Raw genomic sequence first — 23,010 nt, 5'->3', positions numbered from 1 at the left:
AGAACTCAATCCAGCAGAATGTTAAGTAGCTGTTTGTAAGTACAAGAAATGTTCATATGTCAGATTTTTAAAATTACACAATTGCATGGATAATCAGAAAAATATGTTTAGAGTAGAAGTTTTAGCGGAGTTGGGAAAAATCTGAAAACGATTTGCTTTAATGATATTTGGAGCACCCCTCATATCAAACAAACATACAAGCTTATACTTTGCCAAATACGTGCTTAAAGTCAGACCAATTGTGTAGATTTGTCAAGGTTGTACCATGTTCAGAACATTGGCAGGCTACCTTGATTAATAAACAACTTTTAAAGGATCCACGTACTTTCCTGATGAAAGATGATTGCACTGGCAGTGATTCAAGAGTTAACTAAACAGTTTAACATCATTAAATTAAACTGTGAACTTAGCTGTAAGTTTAATGCTGAATGTGAACTCAACACGGCTGCACCAAAACTGCATAAACTTTCCGGTTCTCTCCATATCTTTCCATTGTAATTCTAAAATGGGCCTTGGTCATAGTGTCAGAGAGTAAGTACTTATTTTAGTCATTCTTTCAAAACTAGTGCTAATAATTTCAAAACTAAAATTAATAAATTGTTTAAATAAGTAAAATTTTGAGCATTCAATTATATTTATAATGCTTATTTAATAGTTCACATCTACGTTTGTTGAAAAAGGTGGGTTGAGAAGTTGTATCCATTTATGTGAATAAAACGAATTATGTCACATTGCTGGTCTCTGAATAGTTACGAAATGCTGCTGCCAAAGTCAGATTTTTACTGTTTTAGATTATTCATGTTATCTACATGCAGGCTGATGAAACACACACTCCCTTTCTGAGTATTTTAAATGTTGGGAGAAGTTGAATGAAAATATCTCATTTCTTATAACATCAAAGTGTCTTGGTGACAAGTTTACAAAATGTGAACATTTTCAGTAATCTGGCAATGTTAATTTTAATCCAAACTCTACATTGAACTGACAGTATACCACAATTCAGTAAAGAATGCAATATGTTCTACTGAAAAGCTAGAAATTAAATTAAATTATTCCTACACTGTTCTTTGGAAATACTATTTCAGCCAGATGGAAACTGGATCACATTTCCCATTCCTTTTCTCACTATTACCTGTGCCCTACCACCTACCACCTTCCTGTGCTCTTGTTCTCCTCTGACATCTGAAATATGTTGACTCATCATTCTTTTTTAAAGGCAGCTTTAATGCACATTAGTAGACTGACATGTTACAAAGTGCAAGTAGTGACAAGGATGGTCTAAGAAGCATGTGGGCATAGTAATACAAGAAATGTAGGGAGCAATTGTAAGGTCATTCAGCTTTCTCCATTAATTTGATGCTGGTGTTGAAATTTTACATTTTATGGAAGTTTTGCAGTGTGAGAATATGCTTTCAATCCTGTTTAAGAAATGAAATTGAGTTATTTTTATCCAATGTAATAACCAAACAGCAATATTATGATAAAACAAGGATAAGCAGATGCTGGAAGTCTGAAACAAACAGAGAAATTGCTGGAGTAATTCAGCAGGTTTGACAGCATCTATGGAGAGAAAGCAGAGGTAACATTTCCAGTTCAGTGACTGGACCTACAGAGTTTCTCCAGCAATTTCTCTTTTTGTTAGTGGTGTTATGACTACTGTTAATTAAATAGAACTGCGAGCTAGACATTGAATACTGACTTTAGAAACTGTTCATTCAGAATCTGGCTATCATGTTGGCTGGCTGTAGCTTTTGATGTCATATTAAGTATGAAACAAGTTCTTTTTCCAGGCTTGTAGCAAAAGAGATTTGGGCCATAAGCATCTACATTTCAGTGTTTGTTTTTATCAAATCTGCGTAAAATATATTTTACATGATTAGGCATATGTACTGTGTCTTAACAATAAATGACTAGGGAGCTCTGCTTGGAGATTTATAATAAGACATTTTAAAACAAATGTTTTGACAGTAGATTGTATTTTTCGGTTCATTTTTGTTAAATTTACTGGTTGTATTGTGGCTTTATGGATATCTTCCTTCAATCAAATTCTGCTTTAGTCACTAACAACTAGTAATTAGAAGCAAATGGCAAAAAGAAAAACTTTTCTTTTATAAGAAAGAACACATTATAGTCCTGTTCATGACATCAAACTGCAGACATGTGGGTAGAAAGTATGCAGATTGGCAGAAACAGAGTTTGCTTTTTACTCAGTCCACCCACAATGAACATAGAGGCATCAATAATAGTATTAAGAGCAATATTTCAGAACAAGTTACATGTTGCAATTCTGTTTGCAGCACCTGAATTTAAATCATACTATTATTGTATTAATTTGTCATTATTTCTAACAGAATTAGACTGGGTAAACACAGGAAGGATGTTCCCGATGAATGGGGAGTCCAGAATCAGAGGTCACAGTTTAAGGATGTTGGATAGGCCATTTAAGACTGAAGTGAGGAGAAATATCTTCACCCACAGAGTGAGCCTTTGGAATTCTCTGCAACTGGAAGTGATTAAAACCAAAATTTTAAATATTTTCAAGAATGAATTAGGTTTGGATCTTGAGACTAAAGGGATCAAACAGTTTGGGGATAAAGCAGCAATAGGGTACTAAATTGGATGATTCATCTTGATCATATTGAATGGCAGAGCAGACTCGAAGGGTTGAATGGCCTATTCCTTCATCTGATATCTGTGTTTCTGTTTACTTGAGTTCACTATTTTTATTTACAACTACTTGTCTGTGAATAGTTAAATTGGTACAGAAATATAACAGATATGTTTGCAAGCGAGAAACAAATCTGGTTCAGTTCTGGCGTATTTTTCTTTGTAATCTGAAGGATGTGAGTATTTTTATTCCATTGTGGATAGCATGGTCAGATTTTTTTTAACTTTTTAAAAGTTTACCTTTATTTTAAATTGCATTTTCTCTTAATTTGGGTTGAATGAAAGTCATTAATTTTTGCCAAATGTTATGTACAAGTTTTAAAATGAAATGACATTGATTAAGCCACTTATATCTTTGTAAGATGATGCCTTATTTTGTGTAGTACTGGCAGCACCTGAGCTCCTGTCTGTTGAGCCTTATCAACTCATAGAATCATACAGAAGGGGCCCTTCAGCCCAGCAAGTCTGTACTGTGGAAAATACGCTACTATCTGCATGAGGCCCATAGCCCCGGATATACTGACACGTCAAGTGCTTGTCCAAGTAGTTTTTAAACATTGTGAGGTTTCCCATCTCAATTACCCTCTCAGGCAGTGTATTCTAAGCCCTCATCACCCTCTGAGTGAAAATAGTTTTCCTCAAATTCCATCCAAATCTACTTTCTTTTACTTGAAAATTATGCCCCATTTTTATTGACCCTTTGACTAAGGGGAGCAGCAGCTTTCTAATCACCCTGTCCAAGCTCCTCACTTAAACATCTCAAGTACCTTAAGATTTCTGTAGCAGCATGGTGGCTGAGTGATTGGCTTTGCTTCCTCACAGTGCCAGAGATCCAGGTTTGTTTCTACCCTAAGGTAATTGCCTGTGTAGAGTTTGCACACACTCCCAGTGCCTGCAAGGGTTTCCCCCAGGAGCTCTAGTTTCTTCCCAAAGTCCAAAGCTGTGCAGGTTAGGTGGTTTGGCCATGCCTATATTGTCCAGGGATGTGTAAGCTGTGTGGACTAGCCATGGGAAATCCAAGGTTATAGAGTTAGGGTGAGGGATGTGAGTCTGGGTGGGATGCTCTTCAGAGGGCCAAATGGCCTGTTCCAAACTTTAGGGATTTTGTGTTAATTCCCCTGAGCTTCATTTTTTTTTTGCCATTTATTATCTACTCCCTTGTTTTGTTCCTCCTTCCAAAGTCGTCACTTCTCACTTACCAGGGTTAAATTCATCTGCCACGCATCTGACCAATCCGTTCATATTCTCCTGTTACCTAACGCCTTCCTCCTCACTGTCAAAAACTCAGCAAAACTTTCTTTCGTCCACAAATTACATATCATCCCTCCCACATTCTCACATATTGTTTGTGATATTCCTAAATAATATAAGGGACACAGCATTATGGTACACCACTGCACACCAGGCTCCACTTACATATCCTTCTGTCAGTACCCTCTGTCTCCTGTCACTAAGATGCCATTATGGATCCATCTTGCCAAGTTATCCTGGATCCCATGAGCTTTTACTTTCTTTATCAGTCTCTCCTGTGGACCTTGGTAAAGGGCTTGCTGAAGTCCATATAAACTACATCAACTGCTCGACTCTCATCCAAACACTTGGTCACCTCAAAGTTCCACCACATTTGTGAGGCATGACCTTCCTCACACAAAACTATACCGACTATCCCAATTAATCCTTGCTTGTCTAAATGGAGATTAATTTTCTTTATCACTATTTTCTCCAATAGTTTCCCCACACTGATATTAGGCTCACTGGTCTATAGTTTTCTGGTCTATCTCTGCCACCTTTCTTGTAAAGTGGAACCACACTAGCTGTCCTCCAGTAATCTGGCATTCACCTGTGGCCAGAGATGATTTAAAATTTTGGATCATGGTTCCTTCCCTCTTTCACTCTGAAACACTTGCCTCTTTCACTTGTCTCTGTAGCCAATGTTGCAGTTACAGTGTAAATAGTAACTGTAATTCTGTTGTGTTCTGTTAAACATATTTAAAAGTTTGTACAAATGTTCAGTTTCTCAGATTATGCAGTTGAGATGACTTATTTGAAGTTGCAGATAATTAAATGGCATGGCATGTATATCCAAGCTCTGTATAGTTACTGTAATCTATTTTAACAGAATTTTCCCTTGCCTTCTTCCATTCAGGGTAGATCACCTGTATGCATTCTTTGTTCAGTGGTCACCAGAAGTGTATGGGAAAGAAGCCAAAGACCAGGGATTTGTGGTGGTTGAGAAGGATGAGCTGGAAATGATTGACAATTTCTTCAGTGACCCAGTTCCTAAAAGTTGGGAGGTAGGCTATATTGGATTTCAAATTTATTGTATTTCAAATTTCTAAAGCATAATTCTTGGAAGGTTTTCTTTCTCAATTTATAATTTTTTAAAAAATCCTCGCCACTGGAAATCTGAGCTGTGCCATTCTCTGGTAACTGTACCAAGGTATGTGCATTGAAACAATATCAAATACTGTTTTCCATCCTAGATTTCTAAAGTCGTTTCTTCAGTGTAAAACCTTTATGGTTATCCTCTCCAAAGAATCTCACATTATGATTAAAATGCTAGTAACGGAATACAGAGAACAAATGGAACTTAATTATGAGCTTTTGAAACTGATTTTTGATGAATAGTCAGAATATGACAAGAATAGAATTTTCCATGTCATAGCTGTTGTTGAACCCATAGAAAGATGTACATTTATTGACCTAGTTAAACAAGTCACACTTAAGAAATGAGTAAAGGTTTTATGTTTCCTGTAGATTTTAGGAGCAGTTATTTTATTGCGTTGAGTCCATCGTTGCCTGAAATGGATCTATGTATTATCTAATATTGAGAGATGAAGCACACAACTTAGCTTTTTGTCAGGCTTATGGTATATGAGATTTTGTGTACTTTATTTTTACATCCTCTAACTTTTTTTGTTTTAATGGTTTACATTGCTGTACCACAGTTGAGGTATTTTAATAAGGTATACCATTTAAAACATATTACCCTCATGAAATTGACAAAATCCCTGACAGAAATAGATTAATTCTAGTTGAAGACAAGTTCCTATGTATATGAGTCTGCAAGTTTCACAGCTGTCCAACTTGGTTCACATTTGGATAGTCTAATTGTTAACATCTCTACAACTGCAGATAGAACAATCTGATTAAATGATATTTCACGTCTGCAAGCTGTAAATTGTTTTTAAAAAATAGTATTACAGCTGCCCAACTACCCTGTTAAAGACTGGTGTTTTTGTCTCTATACTTTTGTAATTAAAGATTTGCTTACCTTTCAAACAGCATTCATCATTATTTTAGCTGAGAAGCGCAACAAATAAAATCAATATAATCTAGTATATATAATACTTGACAGTAATGCAGACCATATCAAGCTGGTGAAATGTTTTCATTAATTTATTGTTTTTAGTGTACCATCTACATGATGCACTGCAGCAATTCATCAGAGCTCTCTTTGTAAAAAGAAAATCCTAAACTTTCATCCTCTAAGTCAACTAGCACCTAGAAGTATAAAGGCAACAGGTTTATGGAAACACCACCTACAAATTCCCCACCAAGCCACACAACATCTTAACTTCAAACTATATTGCTGTTGTTCCATGATTGACAGCTCAAAATCATGGAACTCCCCTCCTGACAATTCTGTGGGTAACCGTACACCATTAAGAACTGCAGCAGTTCAAGAAGGAAACTCTCACCACCACCAACTGCAATTAGAGGTGGGCTATAAATGCTGGATAATAAATGATGCTCACATTCCATGAAAGAATTTTTGTTTACAAAAGCTAATTTTTTTACAGCAAAGGCTTGTTTAAAAAAACGACAAGTTAATTTGTTTCATTGCTGACAAAGTTGATCAAGACATCGTAAAAACTTTCTTGCCTCTCTTCAATTCTCTTTTAATTTGGCCATGTATATATACCTTTTTCCACGTATGGAGTCAGCTATTACGAGGGGGCATAGCTTTAAATTAAGGGGTGGTAGGTATAGGACAGATGTTAGGGGTAGATTCTTTACTCAGCGAGTCGTGAGTTCATGGAATGCCTTGCCAGTAGCAGTGGTGGACTCTCCCTCTTTATGGGCATTTAAACGGGCATTGGAGGATAGTGGGCTAGTGTAGGTTAGGTGGGCTTGGATCGGCGCAACATTGAGGGCCAAAGGGCCTGTACTGCGCTGTATTTTTCTATGTTTCTATGTCAAACAGTCCCTTTTCAGTACATACGCAGGTACTGTTCCCCAACTCTTCTGCCGTTAAATCGATGACCGCATCAGTGCTGCATCCTACTCCCAGGCTGAACTGGAGCAGTTCATCAACTATGCCAACAATTTCCATCTTGCCCTTAAATTCACTTGATCTATCCTAGATACCTTACTCCCTTCCTTGACCTCCGTTTCCATCTCCAGTGACAGTTTATGGACTGACATTTGCTACAAACCCACAGACTCCCATAACTACCTGGACTATACCTCCTCCCACCCCGTATCTTGCAAAAACTACATCCCGTTTTCCCAATTCCACCACCTCCGTCGCACCTGCTCTGACAAGGAGACGTCCCATTCCCAGGCATCCCAGACGTCTGCCTATTTTAAACAATGTGCTTTTCCTCCCTGTGTCATCCAGACAGCCCTCCATGCACCACCTCTATTCCCTGCTCCACTGCTCTAAACCCTCTCCCCTCCAAACGTAATAAAGACAAGGTCCCCCTTGTCCTCACTTTCCACCCACCAGTCTACACATCCAACATATCATCCTTTATCATTTCTATACCCACCACACAGAACATTTTCACCTCCCCACCCCTCTCTGCCTTCCACCTGGACCATTCACTTCAGCACTCTTTGGTTCGCGCCACCCTTCCCACCAATATTCCCTGAATGGCTTCCCCTGCAATGATAAAAATGTAAAACCTGCCAGCACACCTCCATTCAGGGCCCCAAATAGTCCTTCCAGGTGAGACAGAGGTTCACCTGCCTCTCCTCCAACCTAGTTTACTGTATCTGGTGCTTCCAAAGTGGTTTTTTTCTACAACGCTGAAACCAAACATAATCTAAGGGCACGCTTCACCAAGCAACTTAGCCAGGCCTGTAAGGGACGGTCACTGCCCATTTCAGTTCCCCTTTTCACTCTGACAAGTCCATCCTTGGTCTCCTCCATTGCCACAATGAATCAGACCACAAATTGAAGGAACAACATTTCATCTTCTGCCTGGACAGCCTACAGCCCGGAGGACTCAAAACATTGAGTTCACCAATTTCAATAACCTTTCCACCCATTCCCTGACTCCTTTCCCAGGCAGCCTCCTCCCTTCCATCCCTTTCCTTCAGCTACCAACCGGATTAATTCCTCCTATCAACCAACCTGCTTCCACCTGCCACCTGTATTCACTTTTCACTACCCCACCTCCTGATGCTGCCTGGCTTCCAGCCTCCTGCTAGTCTACTTTGGATTCCAGCGTCTTGCAGTTTTTGTCTCTAATTAATGCCATGCAATCTAGTGTATTGCTGAACCAGGCAGTTTTATTAATTTGTCTGAAAGACTGTCAAGACGTGCAAGGTGGCATTTTCTCAATTAGTCTGTGCTACATGGTCAAGTTTCACAGAGGTTTCAAACCTATAAGCATGCAATTCCAAGATGAGAGTGCTATTACTAAACCTAGTTGACACTGTTCTTACAGCATACTTTGCACTTAAATTAACCCATAGTATAAAAAAGTGTTGACGTTAATTTCTGAATAAAAAATATAAAAACATTAATAATAAATGCAGTTTACACAATAAGAAACGAGTATGGAAGTTTTTGATTATTGCTTTTGTTAGTTTCTGCTTTTTGTTTCCTTCCTGATATCCATAACAAGTTTCATAATCTTACACGTCTACCTTTAACGTTGTTATCATTTTCCACTTGGGCGCCTTATATCCTTCTGGATTCAACGTTAAGTTTAGTGACTTCAGACCATGAACTAAGTCCTCCATTTTGAACTCATTCCATTGGTGACTTCATTGAACCTTACAGGATACTGATGGGGCTTGGATAGAGTGGATGTGGAGAAGATATTTTCACGAGTCTGAGAGACTAGTAAAAGCATCTTTGTGTTAAATTGCATATCCCTTATTCTGAGATTATGTCCTCTCGTCCTAGATTTAGTATCCATTCAAACATATTGTAAATTATTTTCGTCCAAACACTGATCCCTATGACACTTCACTAATTAAAGATTGCCATCATGAAAGTGTCCCCTTATCCCAACTGTTGGTGTTCTATTAGTTAGCCAATAACCTGTGTGTGTTAATATACTACCCCCAACACCATTGGCTCTATCTTATTAAGTAGCCTTATGTGTGGTACCTCATCAAACACATTCTGAAAATATTATATCTACTTGTTCTGCCTTATCTGTCTGTATGACTCTTATCTGTCCTGTTTGTTATCACCTCAAAGAATTATAATAAATTTGTTAGGCATGATTTCTGCTTCATGAAGCCATGTTGACTCTGCTTGATTATATTATGTATTTCTAAATGCTAGTATTATATCTTTTAAGTTATTGCAGGATTTTGATATATTTCTAAATCAGGACAGCTTGGAGGAGAACTTGTAGGTGGTGGTATTTCCACAATTCTGCTGTTGTCCTTCTAGATGGAAGCGGTCATGTGATTGGAAGGAGCTGGCTAAGGAACCTTGGTGATTTTTTTGCAATGCACTTTGTAGATGGTACGTAGTGTTGATAATGGAGGGAGTGGATGTTGTGCCAGTCAAGCAGGCTGCATGGTCTTGGATCATGGCAAGTTTCTTGACTGTTGTTAGAGCTGCACTCATCTAGGAAAGTTGGGAGTATTCCATTACATTCCTGACTTATGCCTTATAGATGTTGACAGACTTTGGAGAACCAGGAGTTGAGTTATTGTTGCAGTATTCCTAGTGTATGGCCTTTTTTTGTAATCACAGTATTTATTCCTGGTCAGTGGTAACCCCAAGATGTTGATGTGGGGAATTCAATGATGTTGGTGCCATTGAGTGACAAAGGAGTGATGCGTAGATTCTCTCTTGTTGGAAATGGTCATTGCTTGGCACTTAGGTGATGTAAATATTATTTGCTACTTGTCAATCCAAACCTGGATATTGTCCAGGTTTTTGCTGTATTTAGCTACCTGACGAAGGAGCAGCACTCCGAAAGCTTGTACTTGCAAATAAATCTGTTACACTAGTGTGTAATTTTCAAAAAATTTGTCCACCCCAGTCCAACACCAGCACCTCCACACCATTGCTGTATTTAGGCATAGAGTGTTTCTGAATCTGAGGAGTTGTGAATAGTGCTGAAAAATATGCAGTCATCAGCAAGCATTCCCACTTCTGACCTTTATAATGGAAGGTATTGTGTATTGATATCAGTATGTTGGACTGTCAATTTAAGAATCTGATCACGTGATGTCATGACATCAAAGGCCATTTTGGAGGGAAACAGCTTAGAGTAAAATGAGCACCTTGTGTGATAAAGCTCTTGTATTAAATATGCTCCCCCAGTCCTCCTTCAAACGTTCCAGAGAGATGGTCATTAATGAAGCAGCTGAAGATGACACTATTCTGAGGAACTCCTACAGAGTTCTCCTGGAGCTGAGATGAAGGTCCAATAATCACAACCACCTTTTTTTGTGCCAGGTATGATTCTAATCAGCAAAGAATTCTCCCCTGATTCCTGTTGATTCCAGTTTTGCAAGAGCTGCTTAATGCTATTCTTTGTCATGTAGGACCTTGATGTTAAAGGCAGTCGCGCTCACTATCCCCACTGGCACATAGCTCTTTTCTTGATGCTTGACCAGTGCTGTAATGAGATCAGGAGCTGAGTGGCATGATGAAACCCAAAGAGTCACTGAGCAGGTACTGTTAAGCAAGTGCAACTTGGTTAACAGTACCTGCTCATGTGCAACATGTTCAATCACTTTAGTGATGATCGAGTGTGGTCTAATGGACAGCTTACTGCTGCAGTAAACAGTATCTAGCTCCCTACTTATACTGTAATTTTGTCCTACTGTAACATTCATATTTTCTCCCCTCACTGGAATGGCACTGTGTATCATGATGCCATGTCAGATTGCTCATCCTCCCAGATCTCATCCATCCAGTCTGCAAGCACATTGTAACTGTTGGAGAGGCCAAGGCTCCTGAAAAGCTGCATCATCTGCATGTACACCATCCTGCCTCCCCGAACAAAATGTCCAGGTAACTCATGGAATCGTAGAATACAATCATAGAATCCCTACAGTGTAGAAGCAGGCCATTCGGCCCATCGGGTGCACACCGACCATCCAAAGAGCATCCCACCCAGACTCATCCCATCCCTGTAACCCCTCATTTTCTATGGCTAATCCACCTAGCCTGAACATCCCTGGACACTATAGGCAATTTAGCATGATCAATCCCACCTTACCTGCATATCTGTGGGAGGAAACCCATGCAGACACTGGGAGAATGTAAAAGCTCCACACAAACAGTTACTCGAAACTGGAATTGAACCTGGGTGCCTGGCACAGTGAGGCAGCAGTGCTAACCACTGCACCACCCCAAACTCACCTCTTCTAAATTGTGTAATTTCTGCAGCTCAGACTCCAGCTACTTAACTTATGTTGGAATAATTTTGGGCTGCAAGCACTTACAGGTAGTACTCTTATAATGCAAGTGTTCCAGTGAAACCTTGCTTAATAGAAAATTGTTTAATAGAAATAATGAGGCCTATGGGAACAGTGGGATTAGGGGCAGGCTAGCAAAGTTGAAACTTCACTCATGATCGCTCAAAAATCACCCAGAAGTCTAATGCAAAGTTATAACATAGCCTGAATGAAGGTTGAAATCATATTTATTAATGAAACAAAAGGACATTTAACGCAGTACATTTTTAAAAATATGTAAGAAAGCTGCTCTCCTTACTGTACCTCTCACACAAAGCCGCTCTGTTGGCAGCTGAGGTCAACGAATGGCAGGAAGATCGGCGCTGCGACCGCGCATGCGCAGAAGCGTCGAAATTGGTACATGCGCAAAACAGCACCGATGTCGTGCATGCATAGACACCGGCGCATGCGCAGAATGGCAAGAACATCAGCGCACTCGCAGAACGGCTCAGAGATTTCAGTGCTCAGAATAAAGCACGCGAGCCGATCATGGCTGGAATCGTGCTATTGCCAAAAGAGATGAGTGTTCTCCAAAATGTTCGCTAATTCTTCAGGGACGTTCTAGCCAAAACATGCGTTATCACAGAACTACCTGTACTGCATGTGTGTGTGTTCTGGATCACCTTAGTTTACAGCAGCTCCCTATGTGCTACAGTAGTAATACATCATGCCATCACCATTGTATTTAATTTAATAATAATTGCTGTAGTATTGTTGGTCTTTACCTTTGAAGGTTTCCCTGCTCTTTACCTTTCACTGTAATTATTTTATTTACATCAGTATCAATCTTAGACTCAAACTATTTTGGAGAGGGAAAAAAAAGACTCTACTCCTAAATATAAATTAAAGACCTTCCTTTTAGTTTATAACTAGAAATACTCACCAAACACACTTGTATCATATTATGGTTCATGCTGTCTTTCCACCAATGGCCTCAAGCCAGCCAGTGTCTCGATCTGCATTGTTCCCCCTCACTTGCTTGAGTCTGAAGAATCGAAACACCTTTCCCTTCCACTGCTTCTCTTCCTAAAGTGCTTAACTCCAGCACCTATTTTAAGTTACAATTTCAAGCACTAAATTGCACTCCGTTGACTACTTGTGTGTGCTCTAACATCAAAGGCCTATCTGAGTCACTTAATGATTAGATTAGATTCTCCACAGTGTGGAAACAGGCCCTTCAGCCCAACCAGTCCACACCGACCCTCCGAAGAGTAACCCACCCAGATCCACTATCCTCCAAATAATGCACCTATTGCTATGGGCAATTTAGCATGGCCAATTCACCTGACCTGCATACCTTTGGACTGTGGGAGGAAACCAGAGCACCTGGGGAAACCCATGCAGATAAAGGGAGAATGTGCACACTCCACACGGTCGCCCGAGGCTGGAATCTAACCCGGGTCCCTGGCGCTTTGAGGCAACAGTGCTAACCACAGCCACCGTGCCGCCAGTTTCAACTAATTTTTAATGAAACTTCACTTTCACTGGAAAGCATGAACAAATTTAGATCTGAAAATTTAGATCTTAAAACTAAAAATAGCCAGTATCTATATGTCACTTCCTGTATGTGTTTCAAGTCTGTACGATAAAGCCTGTTAATGGTCACCCATTTGAGCATGAATCTCATTTTAACTGCAGTTGCTTCTTGATAAGTAAAATGATCAACTGGCAATTGAGACAATGCGACTAAGACTAGAGGCAAGTCCCTGAATGTGCCTTCAATCAAATATATCTTGGCACTGTTGCCTTTAACAAAAGTGTTATAATACTCGCTTAAACTTGAAATGTAACCAGAGCAAATCAGGCACTAATTTTAAGAGTAATTTTTTTCCCTTCCAGTTCTCTTTTTTAATGTATAGTTTTATCATAAATCCTACTGATAAAACTCATGCATATTATGCACGTTAACATCACTGGACACTTTTGAAGTAAGTTAATCTGGAAAAGATTCCCAACTAGAAAAAAGGCTTTTGAAAAGAGATAATACAATAAAATTGTAATACATATATAAAAGTATAATTGTTTAGCAATGTGGTATTAACTGTACAGCATCACATTCCTAATGCATTCTTTCACCCAACAATTGTCAGTTGTACTAAGAGCACTCATAGCCTTGAAGTTGACAGATTGCGGTTCAAAAACTATTCAGGATTGGAACGCAATGTTGATTGGTACTCCAGTGGAGTTATAGAGTACTTTTAAAAAGCCTCAATAAATGCATTTTGTTTCTTTACTTTGGGGATTTGAACATTGAGGTCAAATTCTTAATCAGCGTTTTTAATCCATAAGTCACACATTTGTAATATTCATTTTGTTTTTTTTTTCACTAATTTCTCCTGATCTTGCTTGACTTTTAATTGATATTGGAGTGGCTTAGTGATACAAGTTTCAACTTGAAATACATGCTGGAAATGACATGTAGAAACTCTGACAGGAATTTGCCATTTCTAGACTCGGATTTGCTCAAGCTTGTTGCTCTACGTGCACAAAAAATGCAAGGGTTTAAAAAAAACTTGGCATAAATTGCTGTGGAATTACTCTTGAGAAAATCATTCAAGTTTCCAAGACCTGGCCTGTCCATCAAGGAATGTGCATGTTTCCACTCACTCCAAGCTATTTGAAAATACTGTACCCTTAAATGTCTTTATATCAATTTTATTGTATTATTTTATAAGCTATTTATGTCATGATTCTAACCTGCCAGTTTTAATTTGGGGCAAGAGGCAAATGCAGGGAGTTAAATCATCTGTAAGTATCGGTATGAGACTTGAAATATTTTAACTCCCGGACATTGTTTAAATTGCCCATAATTCCTATCTGAAACTGATAGGCAGGAGAAAGTGATGACTGCAGATGCTGGAGATCAGAGTTGAAAAGTGGCATTGGAAAAGCATAGCAGGTCAGGCAGCATCTGAGGAGCGGGAGAATTGACATTTCGGACATAAGCCCTTCCTGATGAAGGGCTTATGCCTGAAACATTGATTCTCCTGCTTTTCGTAAGCTGCCTGACTTGTGCTTTTCCAGTGCCACACTTTTCAACTCTGATAGGCAGAACTCTAATTTGATTTGATGGCGAGCTGATGGGGTGTAATTAGGGTACCTTGGGAGATCTATGAACATATTCCCAGTAAGGTAATTCATAAATGGAAGAATGAGGAAAATCTGAGATTGATTGAAAGGAGGGCACCTATTTTATGAAGCTCTAGCACCACCTCACCTATTGGACACCAAAAATCCATAAAGTAGGGCTTGGAAACATTTGCTGCTTCTCTAATCTGGAAGGCACCTGCTACTAGTTTGCACTTGAGTTAAAGACTTTGTGGCTCTCAAACCAGAGGTGCAATGACATAGACGTTCTGACAATATTGTTGGGATGCTGATGTAAGAATTAACTTGGGCCATGTTCATTTGGACTAGCATCATCTTGTGTGTGAATTCAGGCTAGTTAAAATAGGTGGGTGTTGTAGGAGATCTTGTACAAACTCATTTTGGCCCCACTTGCATCTTTCAAAAGCAAGACAAGAGCAGTTTAAAAAAAATCCCCTCCAAACTGCCCAAATTCCAGAAGTTAACAATTCATTGGCAGTCTCTGCGTCCATATCTAGGGATAGTGTGCATTTTCCTGTGTTTGTTCACAGTGTGGAAGGTGGCATACAAAAGTCATGCATTGTGCTACTTTAAATAATAGCAATGAAAGCACCCCTGAGTGATTGCACAAGCTAGTGTGAGGTATACAGCCACTTAAACTTATTTTGATGAACAAAAGAAATAAACTTTAAAGGCATGATACATTCTGATTGCAGTAGGAGCTGAAGTGGAAAACATGGTGGAAGCGAGGTAGAAGGTGCAACAGGCCAGAGGGGACCAAGGGCTTTGGATGCCATGCAGGAGATCAACAATAGGATAGAACTCTCCTTCCCTCTTGAGATTAGGAGGCCCTCCAAAAGTATACTGAAGAGGTGTGGAAGAGAAGGAAGAGGTGTTTTAGTAATCAGTGCCAACAATCGAGCCCAGAAGTTTAAAGATGTCATACAAATGGTCGAGAGCAACCTTGCATACCATATCTCAACCAACTGCATTTCTAGTATATTTCACTGCTCCTGGTTTAGATATGGGCGGGACTGCTCTCTTATGCATTTAAGTGGGTGAGTTTTCATGCTGCGAGCTTCTCTTCCCTGACCACAATTTCCTCTTCCTGTGAAAAGCTTGTCTTTTTTGCAGCTGCTCCATCTCTCTGCTGCATCCTGGGGGGAGCTGCAGCTGAAACCCCTATGACTAAGTGGTGTGCTGAGAGCCTTTGCTGTAACACCCAGTTGCTCAAGATGCAATTTTTCTCCTAAACCACAATGTCAAATTTTGCAACATATTGTCTTAGGTGTTATTAAACAATTTTGGATTTAAATAAAACTCTGGTTTTAACAATATGGTTCCATATGGTTGATAATCAGGTTGGCTTGGTTTGTTCAAAAGTAAATTGATTTTGGTAGATGGGCATAAAAGATGGATTTAAATTTAGAAAATATAAAATCAAACTCAGGTAGTAAAATTTCACTGAAATAGAAATAATTTATAGTTTCATATCATGTTTATTCAACCAAGTTTAATATAAATCTTGTCTAGATATATTTATAGAATAGCAAGATTAAAAAAATGGGATTGCACTTCAGTTGATCTAATAATGCATTGTGTAGGATGTAAAGGAAGGGGAGGGAGCTTTGGCAAGTTTCCAATTTTGTTTTGTGCAAAGAGCACATGTTGTTTCTGAGCAAAACGAAAGTTGCTATGCTGAATAGAAAGTAGTTCATCATAAAGGAACAGCCAATCAAATACACTGAACCATAGAAGCACGCAGCCTGTAAGCAGTTGGAAGCTGTTAAACTATTGCTACTTCCAAGTAATCAACCAGAGTTTTGTGGAAATCCACTTGCAGAAATGAAGGGCACTAGAATGTCAAATAACATTAGAATTGTATTCAAAGCAAAAGGAGATGATGGATCCTTTGTACAGGTCAGTCATGTATTTTCCCTTCCTTCAGTTAAGTTTAGATTTTTTTTAAAGCAGAAATATGTCTGAAAGCAATTTAATAAAGAAATTGTTGAGAAATTGCTCACTTTACAATGACCAAAATTTTTTTGATTAAACTTTATACAGTAGTTTTCCTTTCCAACTTTTTAAATGTTCTAAATTGCACAATAATTGCATTGAGGCGTATTTTCGGTTTTTTCTTCCTCTAAGTAATTCTTGTCATTTTGCATTCATGTGCTTAAAATGAAGATAAAGATCCATGTGCAGCATAGTTCGTAAAAGTAGTATATAAATTTAGTCCTTTCTCTAAAACACCATTACCCTCCTAAACAAAAATCTGTTATCTTAATCTGGTACACTTTTCTAACTTAATTTTTAATTGCAGTATTATTTTTGTGTTGAGGTCTCTGCTTATGCATTATCAGCATTCTCCAAGATGTAGGAAATCCCCTGAATGCCTTTCCATGACACAAAAAAAACTGCATGTTTGATTTGTTGTTAGAAATTCAATATGTATAATTATATATTCAGCATTTAATCACTTATTATTTCAGATGTAATAAAATCAAATGAGGTAGTGTCTTGCATCTTTTTTGTGAAAGTTGATTGCATCTAAACTTTGATTACAAAGAAGATGTAGATGTTGGCTTTCATTTACATAAATTCAATGGTGGAAGCTAGAAAATTCATCAATCTTCCTTGACGTCTGTTATAGTGTATCAAATTTTGTCTGATTTTATTAATGCAGTCTTATTAAACTCTGTTATCTCACCTCTGTCAGTCTCTGAGAGATTGAACATGGTGTATCAACAAGTGAGTTGGTGATCAGAATGCATCATGCCAAGCCTAAAACCTGTTTTCCCAACATTAGCTTAAAGCATGCGGCAAGTTGCTGGATAGTAGTCAGAACAGTCAGTTTTCCTTTGAGAGCAGGGAGTTCTGAAAACTTCTTCAAATTTTGTTATTGACTTTTTACAGATTATCACCATTGAGGAGGCAAAACGACGCCAGAGTGTTGGGAGTTTTTACGAAGAAGAGGCAGATGATCTGCAGCCTGTTCTTACAGACCCTAGTGAACTGCTGGAGAGTTTCCACATTGAAAAGGTATATGAACACACTGTAGTGGCTGTAATATTCTGTGTAGAAAGAAGTCTACTAATTAAATATTTTCCACTCATCAGCTATCACAACACCTTCCTGCAAGAACACAGGGATATGCTTGGCGACTTACATATAGTACAGCAGTTCACGGAACAAGCTTAAGAACGCTTTACCGGAGTTTGGCTGTTATTGATACTCCTGTCCTCCTTGTTGTCAAAGATATGGATAATCAGGTAAATCAATTATTATCTAAGCTATTTATTGGAACAATACATTTATATGTTTGATTAGTTCAAGAACTTAATCATGGAATAAATACATTCCTAAACCAAGGTTATATTCTCCTTGTAGATATTTGGAGCATTGGCATCACATCCTTTTAGATTAAGTGACCACTGTTTTGGTACAGGAGAAACCTTTCTCTACACATTCAATCCACAGTTGAAGGTAATTTCCAGCAATGTAAACTTTTTGGAGAGTTTGGGTAGTTGAGAGAAGTTCTGACAAAATCATTTCTAAGTTTTGAATGTTGTTGAAAATTTCACTGGATTTATACCATGTATTTTTAAATGTCATCTGTTAAACTTAAGTTCTGGATCAAAACTTGGTATTATTGTGCTGTACAGTTTTTGAACAAAGAGAAGAATTCTTGCATGCATTAGGGGAAGTATCACAGCTATTTTGGGTTCTTATCAATTTAACATAGTATGAATTATACAGGAGCAGAAAACATTTAGCTGGGTAACTAATGATAGGGGTAAATGCAGCTCTGTCCGTGTCTTGTGTATTCTAAGAACAACTGCTTGTTCTTATTGAAACTCAATTCTCCAGAATAACATGTTTCTGACCGTAACATTTGCTGTTTGTATTGTGTAATAAATTCACATTTTGGAATTCCTGACAAGGTTTAACTAATGCATAATTGATGTAAGTTTTGCAGTACTGCCTTACTATTATGTAACATGAATATAAATTTAATATATTGTAATTCAATAGATATTCAGATGGAGCGGAGAAAATTCTTACTTCATTAAAGGAGACAAAGATTCTTTAGAACTAGGTGGAGGCAGGTATGTATCCACTAAGTACAGTAATATTATTATTTTATTTACCAAAGCTTATTTGTTTCAATTCATTCATGGGATACGAATGATGCTGGTTAGACCTTGAATTGTTGAGTGCAGAGAGGACAATTAGGTGCTAATCATCTTGTGGTTTCTTTGCTCATATTTGAGTTAATGTCATGTGACTCTGGTGTCCAGGATCCATATTGAGGATTCCCAGGCCAACTCCCTGTTGACTGTATTATCACTGTGCTGCCAACTCAACTGTAGTGGGTATAATGATGATGATAGTGTGTAGGACATAGTCATTTTTTTGGAATAGTCTCTTATGACAAGTCTCCTCTTTTCAGCCTAAATCCCCTGACAGAGAGAGGTTTGCAGGGCTGAATGTTTGCTTTTTCCAGTGGCCCTCTCAGTTTCATTCATTTAGCAGATTTTGTTCAATACAACTGAATGGTTGCTTAGTCATTTTAAAAGGCTTTTAAGAGTCAACCATATTCCTGTAGCTCTGGAGCCTCCAGAACAGATAAGGATGGCAGATATTTGGTCCCTGAAGGACATTAGTGAACTGGTTGGTTTTAAGGTCACCATTAGAGTGGCTTTTAATTCCAAATTTAATCATTGAATTCAAATTTCACAATTTACTATGTTGGAATTGGAATCCATGTCCATAGCCCCCCTGGATTAGTAATTCAGTGACATTATCGCTGTGCCACTACTACTAACTGGACACTTTTAGTTTTATTTAGAAAAACTTAAAAACTGATAAAGAATATTATTATAATGTTTGAATTTTTTTAACAAAATAATGCAACCACAATGTTGCTGTTGATGGTTTTAACCAAAAAAGAATCACCTTGTGATGTGGTAACAATATAACATTAGTACTTGCTCAGTATGGAGCCTTAAATGTATTTTTAATGAGCCCCATCAGTCCTTTACGCCACAGTAATTTGAGTGCATTTTGTTAGTTGTTTGATAAGCTGGAGTTCTACACAAGTGAAGTTATTTGATTTATCGGGAAGTCCATTTATAAGAGGATTTTTATAAAGAGAGAAAATTGCACCAAAATGTATTAAGGATTCCTCAGAGTAATGGAATGTGGGATGAATTTTGCACACGTCAAAATGCAGTGGAAGTTTTTCTTTTTAAAGTTTTTTGTCTTTTGAACTTAATGTGCTCCTCCAGAAGATATAGGATTGATGCCTCCTTAAACTACAATCCCTAAGCGCCAGTGAATTAGCAAAAACTTCCACTTTTATACTTTGTGTCACTTGAATAAAGTGTAACTGGGTTTTGAATCATGTAATCATAGTTACTGCCACAAACTCTCACTGATAGTAAAAATTCTTATATTTATGAAATGTTATCCATTATGATATGTTCCATTTTTTTCCTTCATAGCTTTGCTGATAATATTTTATCTTGTAATTCCAATTATTTTTAATTTCATTATCTGAAAACTTAAATGTGAAGGGATAAAATGGCTTTAATTTCTTAGTTTTCAGTCTTTAACAATACTTTATTGTAATTGGCTTATAAATATCATGGCTGCTGTATATATTGAGATACCAAAGAGATCAGTGCAAACAGTTTTCTTAAATAAGCAGTAAGCATTGTTTCAGTGTTCACCATGAAGTTCTGCTCAGTTCTATGAGTAAACACACACAATACTAAATTTAACAACTGACAAATTTCATGATCTTAACTTTTTAATAATCGCAATTTCAGTGGCCATTTTGGCTTATGGCTTGATGCAGATTTATATCACGGACGAAGCAACCCATGTAGTACATTTAACAACGAAACACTGTCAAAAAAAGAAGACTTCATTGTGCAAGATTTGGAAGTGTGGACATTTGTATAAATTTGCTGACTTTTTACCTGTGCCACCTTAATTCTGCTGTTCAGCTCACTGGATAGTATGATTCCACTGCTAGCTGCCTTATATTGTGTCCAGTGCTCTCAAGATACCATAAAGGAGCATGTATCTGAATGCTTAAGCTACAATTTAAAGCTGAACTATAAAGGAGATTACAGGCCACAGCTTTCGAGCAAGTTGATGTTTACACTACAACTTGTTTGGGACTCTTACATCTGCATTCCATCGTGTGCTAAAAGAAGATAGTTAAGTCTGTGAGTCTTTTGATGGTCTTTTTTAGTGTGAAAGAGGAACAAAAGAAAACTTTCCTTCCAAATGTGGTGTGGTAGCCAAAGAGTGGCTGGCTGTAAAGCACTAGTATGACCAAAGCCATCGTGCAAGGTGATGCTTTCCAACTTAACAGTATGGTTAATACAAAGCATTTTAAGACTGCATAATGCGTGTTGAAGGCACATCGTTCAGTACTAGAATGTTAGTTCAGACATTTTAATTGTTTAATGACATTACTTAAAGTTCTAACTGGAATGTTTAATGTTCTGTAGAAATACTTGTTTTCCAACAAGTGAAAGTGAATTTTTTGAAAAAGTGATAATCGTGGGAGGGGGAAGAAAATATTGTAATTATGTCAAGATCATTTATATATTATCGTACAGTACTTTAATTTAATGAAACTTTTATATTTGTTTTTGGTTACATAAATGTTTTATACCCTGTACTTGGGTTTGGTTTTGTATCGGTGCAGGCACTGAACGCCATGTTTCAAATCTTTGTTTACAGTTTGAAAAATGATTATGTAAAATAGTTTCTTGTGTATGTACTTTTGCATTTGTTTGAACATTCCAGTGTTTTAAGGGTATAAAGGAACTGGTAAGCGCACAAGGAATATCATCGCACTTTCAAAGAAATGGCAGGAGCTTTTGGCACCATATACAGCATGAATTGTAAATAATCAAGACTATACGTACATTATTCTTCCTTCATTTTAGTCAATTAAAGTGCATTGTTTGCAACAAAGTATGGTGCAAAAAAAGTTTTTGATTTCTGGATTATTTTGTTATTAAGTGGTTGAACAGATTGTAAAGAAACATCATCAAACTTTTCAAGATGCTTAGAGTATTTCAAATGCATGTTTATAGGGTTTTTTCCCCCCTTCTGGATCAGATATTGAAACATTGATATTAAAATGCTGTTTCCATAAGGTGCCATTTCTACTTCTGATCAACAAACATTCTGCAACAAGAACTGAAGAGCATTTCAATACTAGATAAAGTCATGGGTTTTTAGCAATTGTTTTGCAAATTTTGCTGTTGTGGAGGTCGTTAAGAATATCTGAATAGAGCACTAAATATTTCACCAATTTTTTTTAAAGTTTAGCATTTGATATGTTAAACAATAGCTTACAAATCATATTATATTAAAACACTATATCTAGTGTAATGAAAACATTCTAATTGTATCTGAATTCTGTACCTGTGAATGTCATCATTAAGAATGTATACTGTGACAATGTTGCAGTTAATCAATAAATCTGTGTATTTGAAAGCATCTTAGAATGGATGTTTTGTACCTGAAGGAAATAAGATGATCATTTCTATTCCTTGATTTTAAAATAACCTTTTTTGAAAACTAAGGAGCAACTTTTTCACGCAGAGGGTAGTACATGTATAAAATGAGCTGCCAGAGGAAGTGGTGGAGGCTGGTACAATTGCAACATTTAAAAGGCATTTGGATGGGTGTATGAATAGGAAGGATTTGGAGGAATGTGGGCCAGGTGCTGGCAGGTGGGACTAGATTGGGTTGGGATATCTGGTCGGCAAGGACGGGTTGGACTGAAGGGTCTGTTTCCGTGCTGTACATCTCTATGCCTCTATATTTGGATTTTTGAGACCTTCTCCAGTTCAACCATTCCTGAATACAGAGTTCAGGTCCTGTACAGTCAAATTATTTTGACTTGCCTAATATCTGGCAAGATCCTGGATTATAGAATGCACAACCTGTGACTTCAGGGAATCAAAATTGCTGTCATTTGGTTACCCTGATGTAAAAGTGCAATTAATGCACATTTTTACTAGGTCAAACCATGGGTTCTAAACCATTGAGTGGTTGTATTTTCACAAGAATGAGGAATGGAATGGACATGAGTAATACCATTAGCTTTAAATAAAATAATTACACTTCTCACGTTCTTTCTCAATTATAATTTTAAAATGAACTGTCTTGCTGTACAACAATCTTTATAATTCACCCAGCTCAATTTTAAACATTGTTTCCAACTCTCAGTTAATAATTTTGTCATATCTGAAATAAAATTGAAAGCTAATGAGTTAAAGAGGAAATAGCACCTTCCATTTGTACAATCTCTTTAACATAATAAAATGTTTCAAAATTCTTAATTGCAGTATAATAAAGCAAAATACTAATGTGCAAAACTAAGGTCAGAGAATGGCATGAAGGAACACGAAGAAACAGCCTAACAAACTAGCAGTCAAGATGAGCTGCTACAAAGAAAATAAGCTTAATAAAAGTTCCGTATCTGAATGTATGCAGCCTATATAACAGTAAATTAATAGTGCACACTGAAATGATTAAACATGATCTGATATC

At 37.6% G+C, this 23,010-nt stretch overlaps 1 protein-coding gene across 11 annotated transcripts in view; it reads left to right on the top strand.

Annotated features, from left to right (window-relative positions):
- LOC122544600 (nuclear receptor coactivator 7-like) overlaps positions 1-21,951 on the top strand; it is a 122,593-nt gene extending 100,642 nt beyond the window's left edge. For 9 of the 11 annotated variants that reach the window (XM_043683925.1, XM_043683919.1, XM_043683927.1 and 6 more), the window contains 6 exons: positions 4,814-4,961; positions 17,338-17,463; positions 17,541-17,693; positions 17,812-17,907; positions 18,457-18,530; positions 20,256-21,951. In XM_043683925.1, coding sequence (XP_043539860.1) covers positions 4,814-4,961; positions 17,338-17,463; positions 17,541-17,693; positions 17,812-17,907; positions 18,457-18,530; positions 20,256-20,391 — 733 coding nt within the window. In that variant the 3' untranslated portion in view covers positions 20,392-21,951. Of the gene's footprint in view, positions 1-413; positions 532-4,813; positions 4,962-15,891; positions 16,342-17,337; positions 17,464-17,540; positions 17,694-17,811; positions 17,908-18,456; positions 18,531-20,255 lie in introns of those variants that run through there. The other 2 variants (XM_043683950.1, XM_043683954.1) reach the window with 2 other exon arrangements.
- Positions 21,952-23,010: the final 1,059 nt, after the last annotated feature.

Source organism: Chiloscyllium plagiosum, chromosome 3 (genome assembly GCF_004010195.1).
Source record: "Chiloscyllium plagiosum isolate BGI_BamShark_2017 chromosome 3, ASM401019v2, whole genome shotgun sequence".
In the NCBI taxonomy this organism is placed as follows: domain Eukaryota; kingdom Metazoa; phylum Chordata; class Chondrichthyes; order Orectolobiformes; family Hemiscylliidae; genus Chiloscyllium; species Chiloscyllium plagiosum.
Note: the sequence above shows the minus strand (reverse complement) of the source record. Positions and strands in the feature narration are given on the sequence as shown.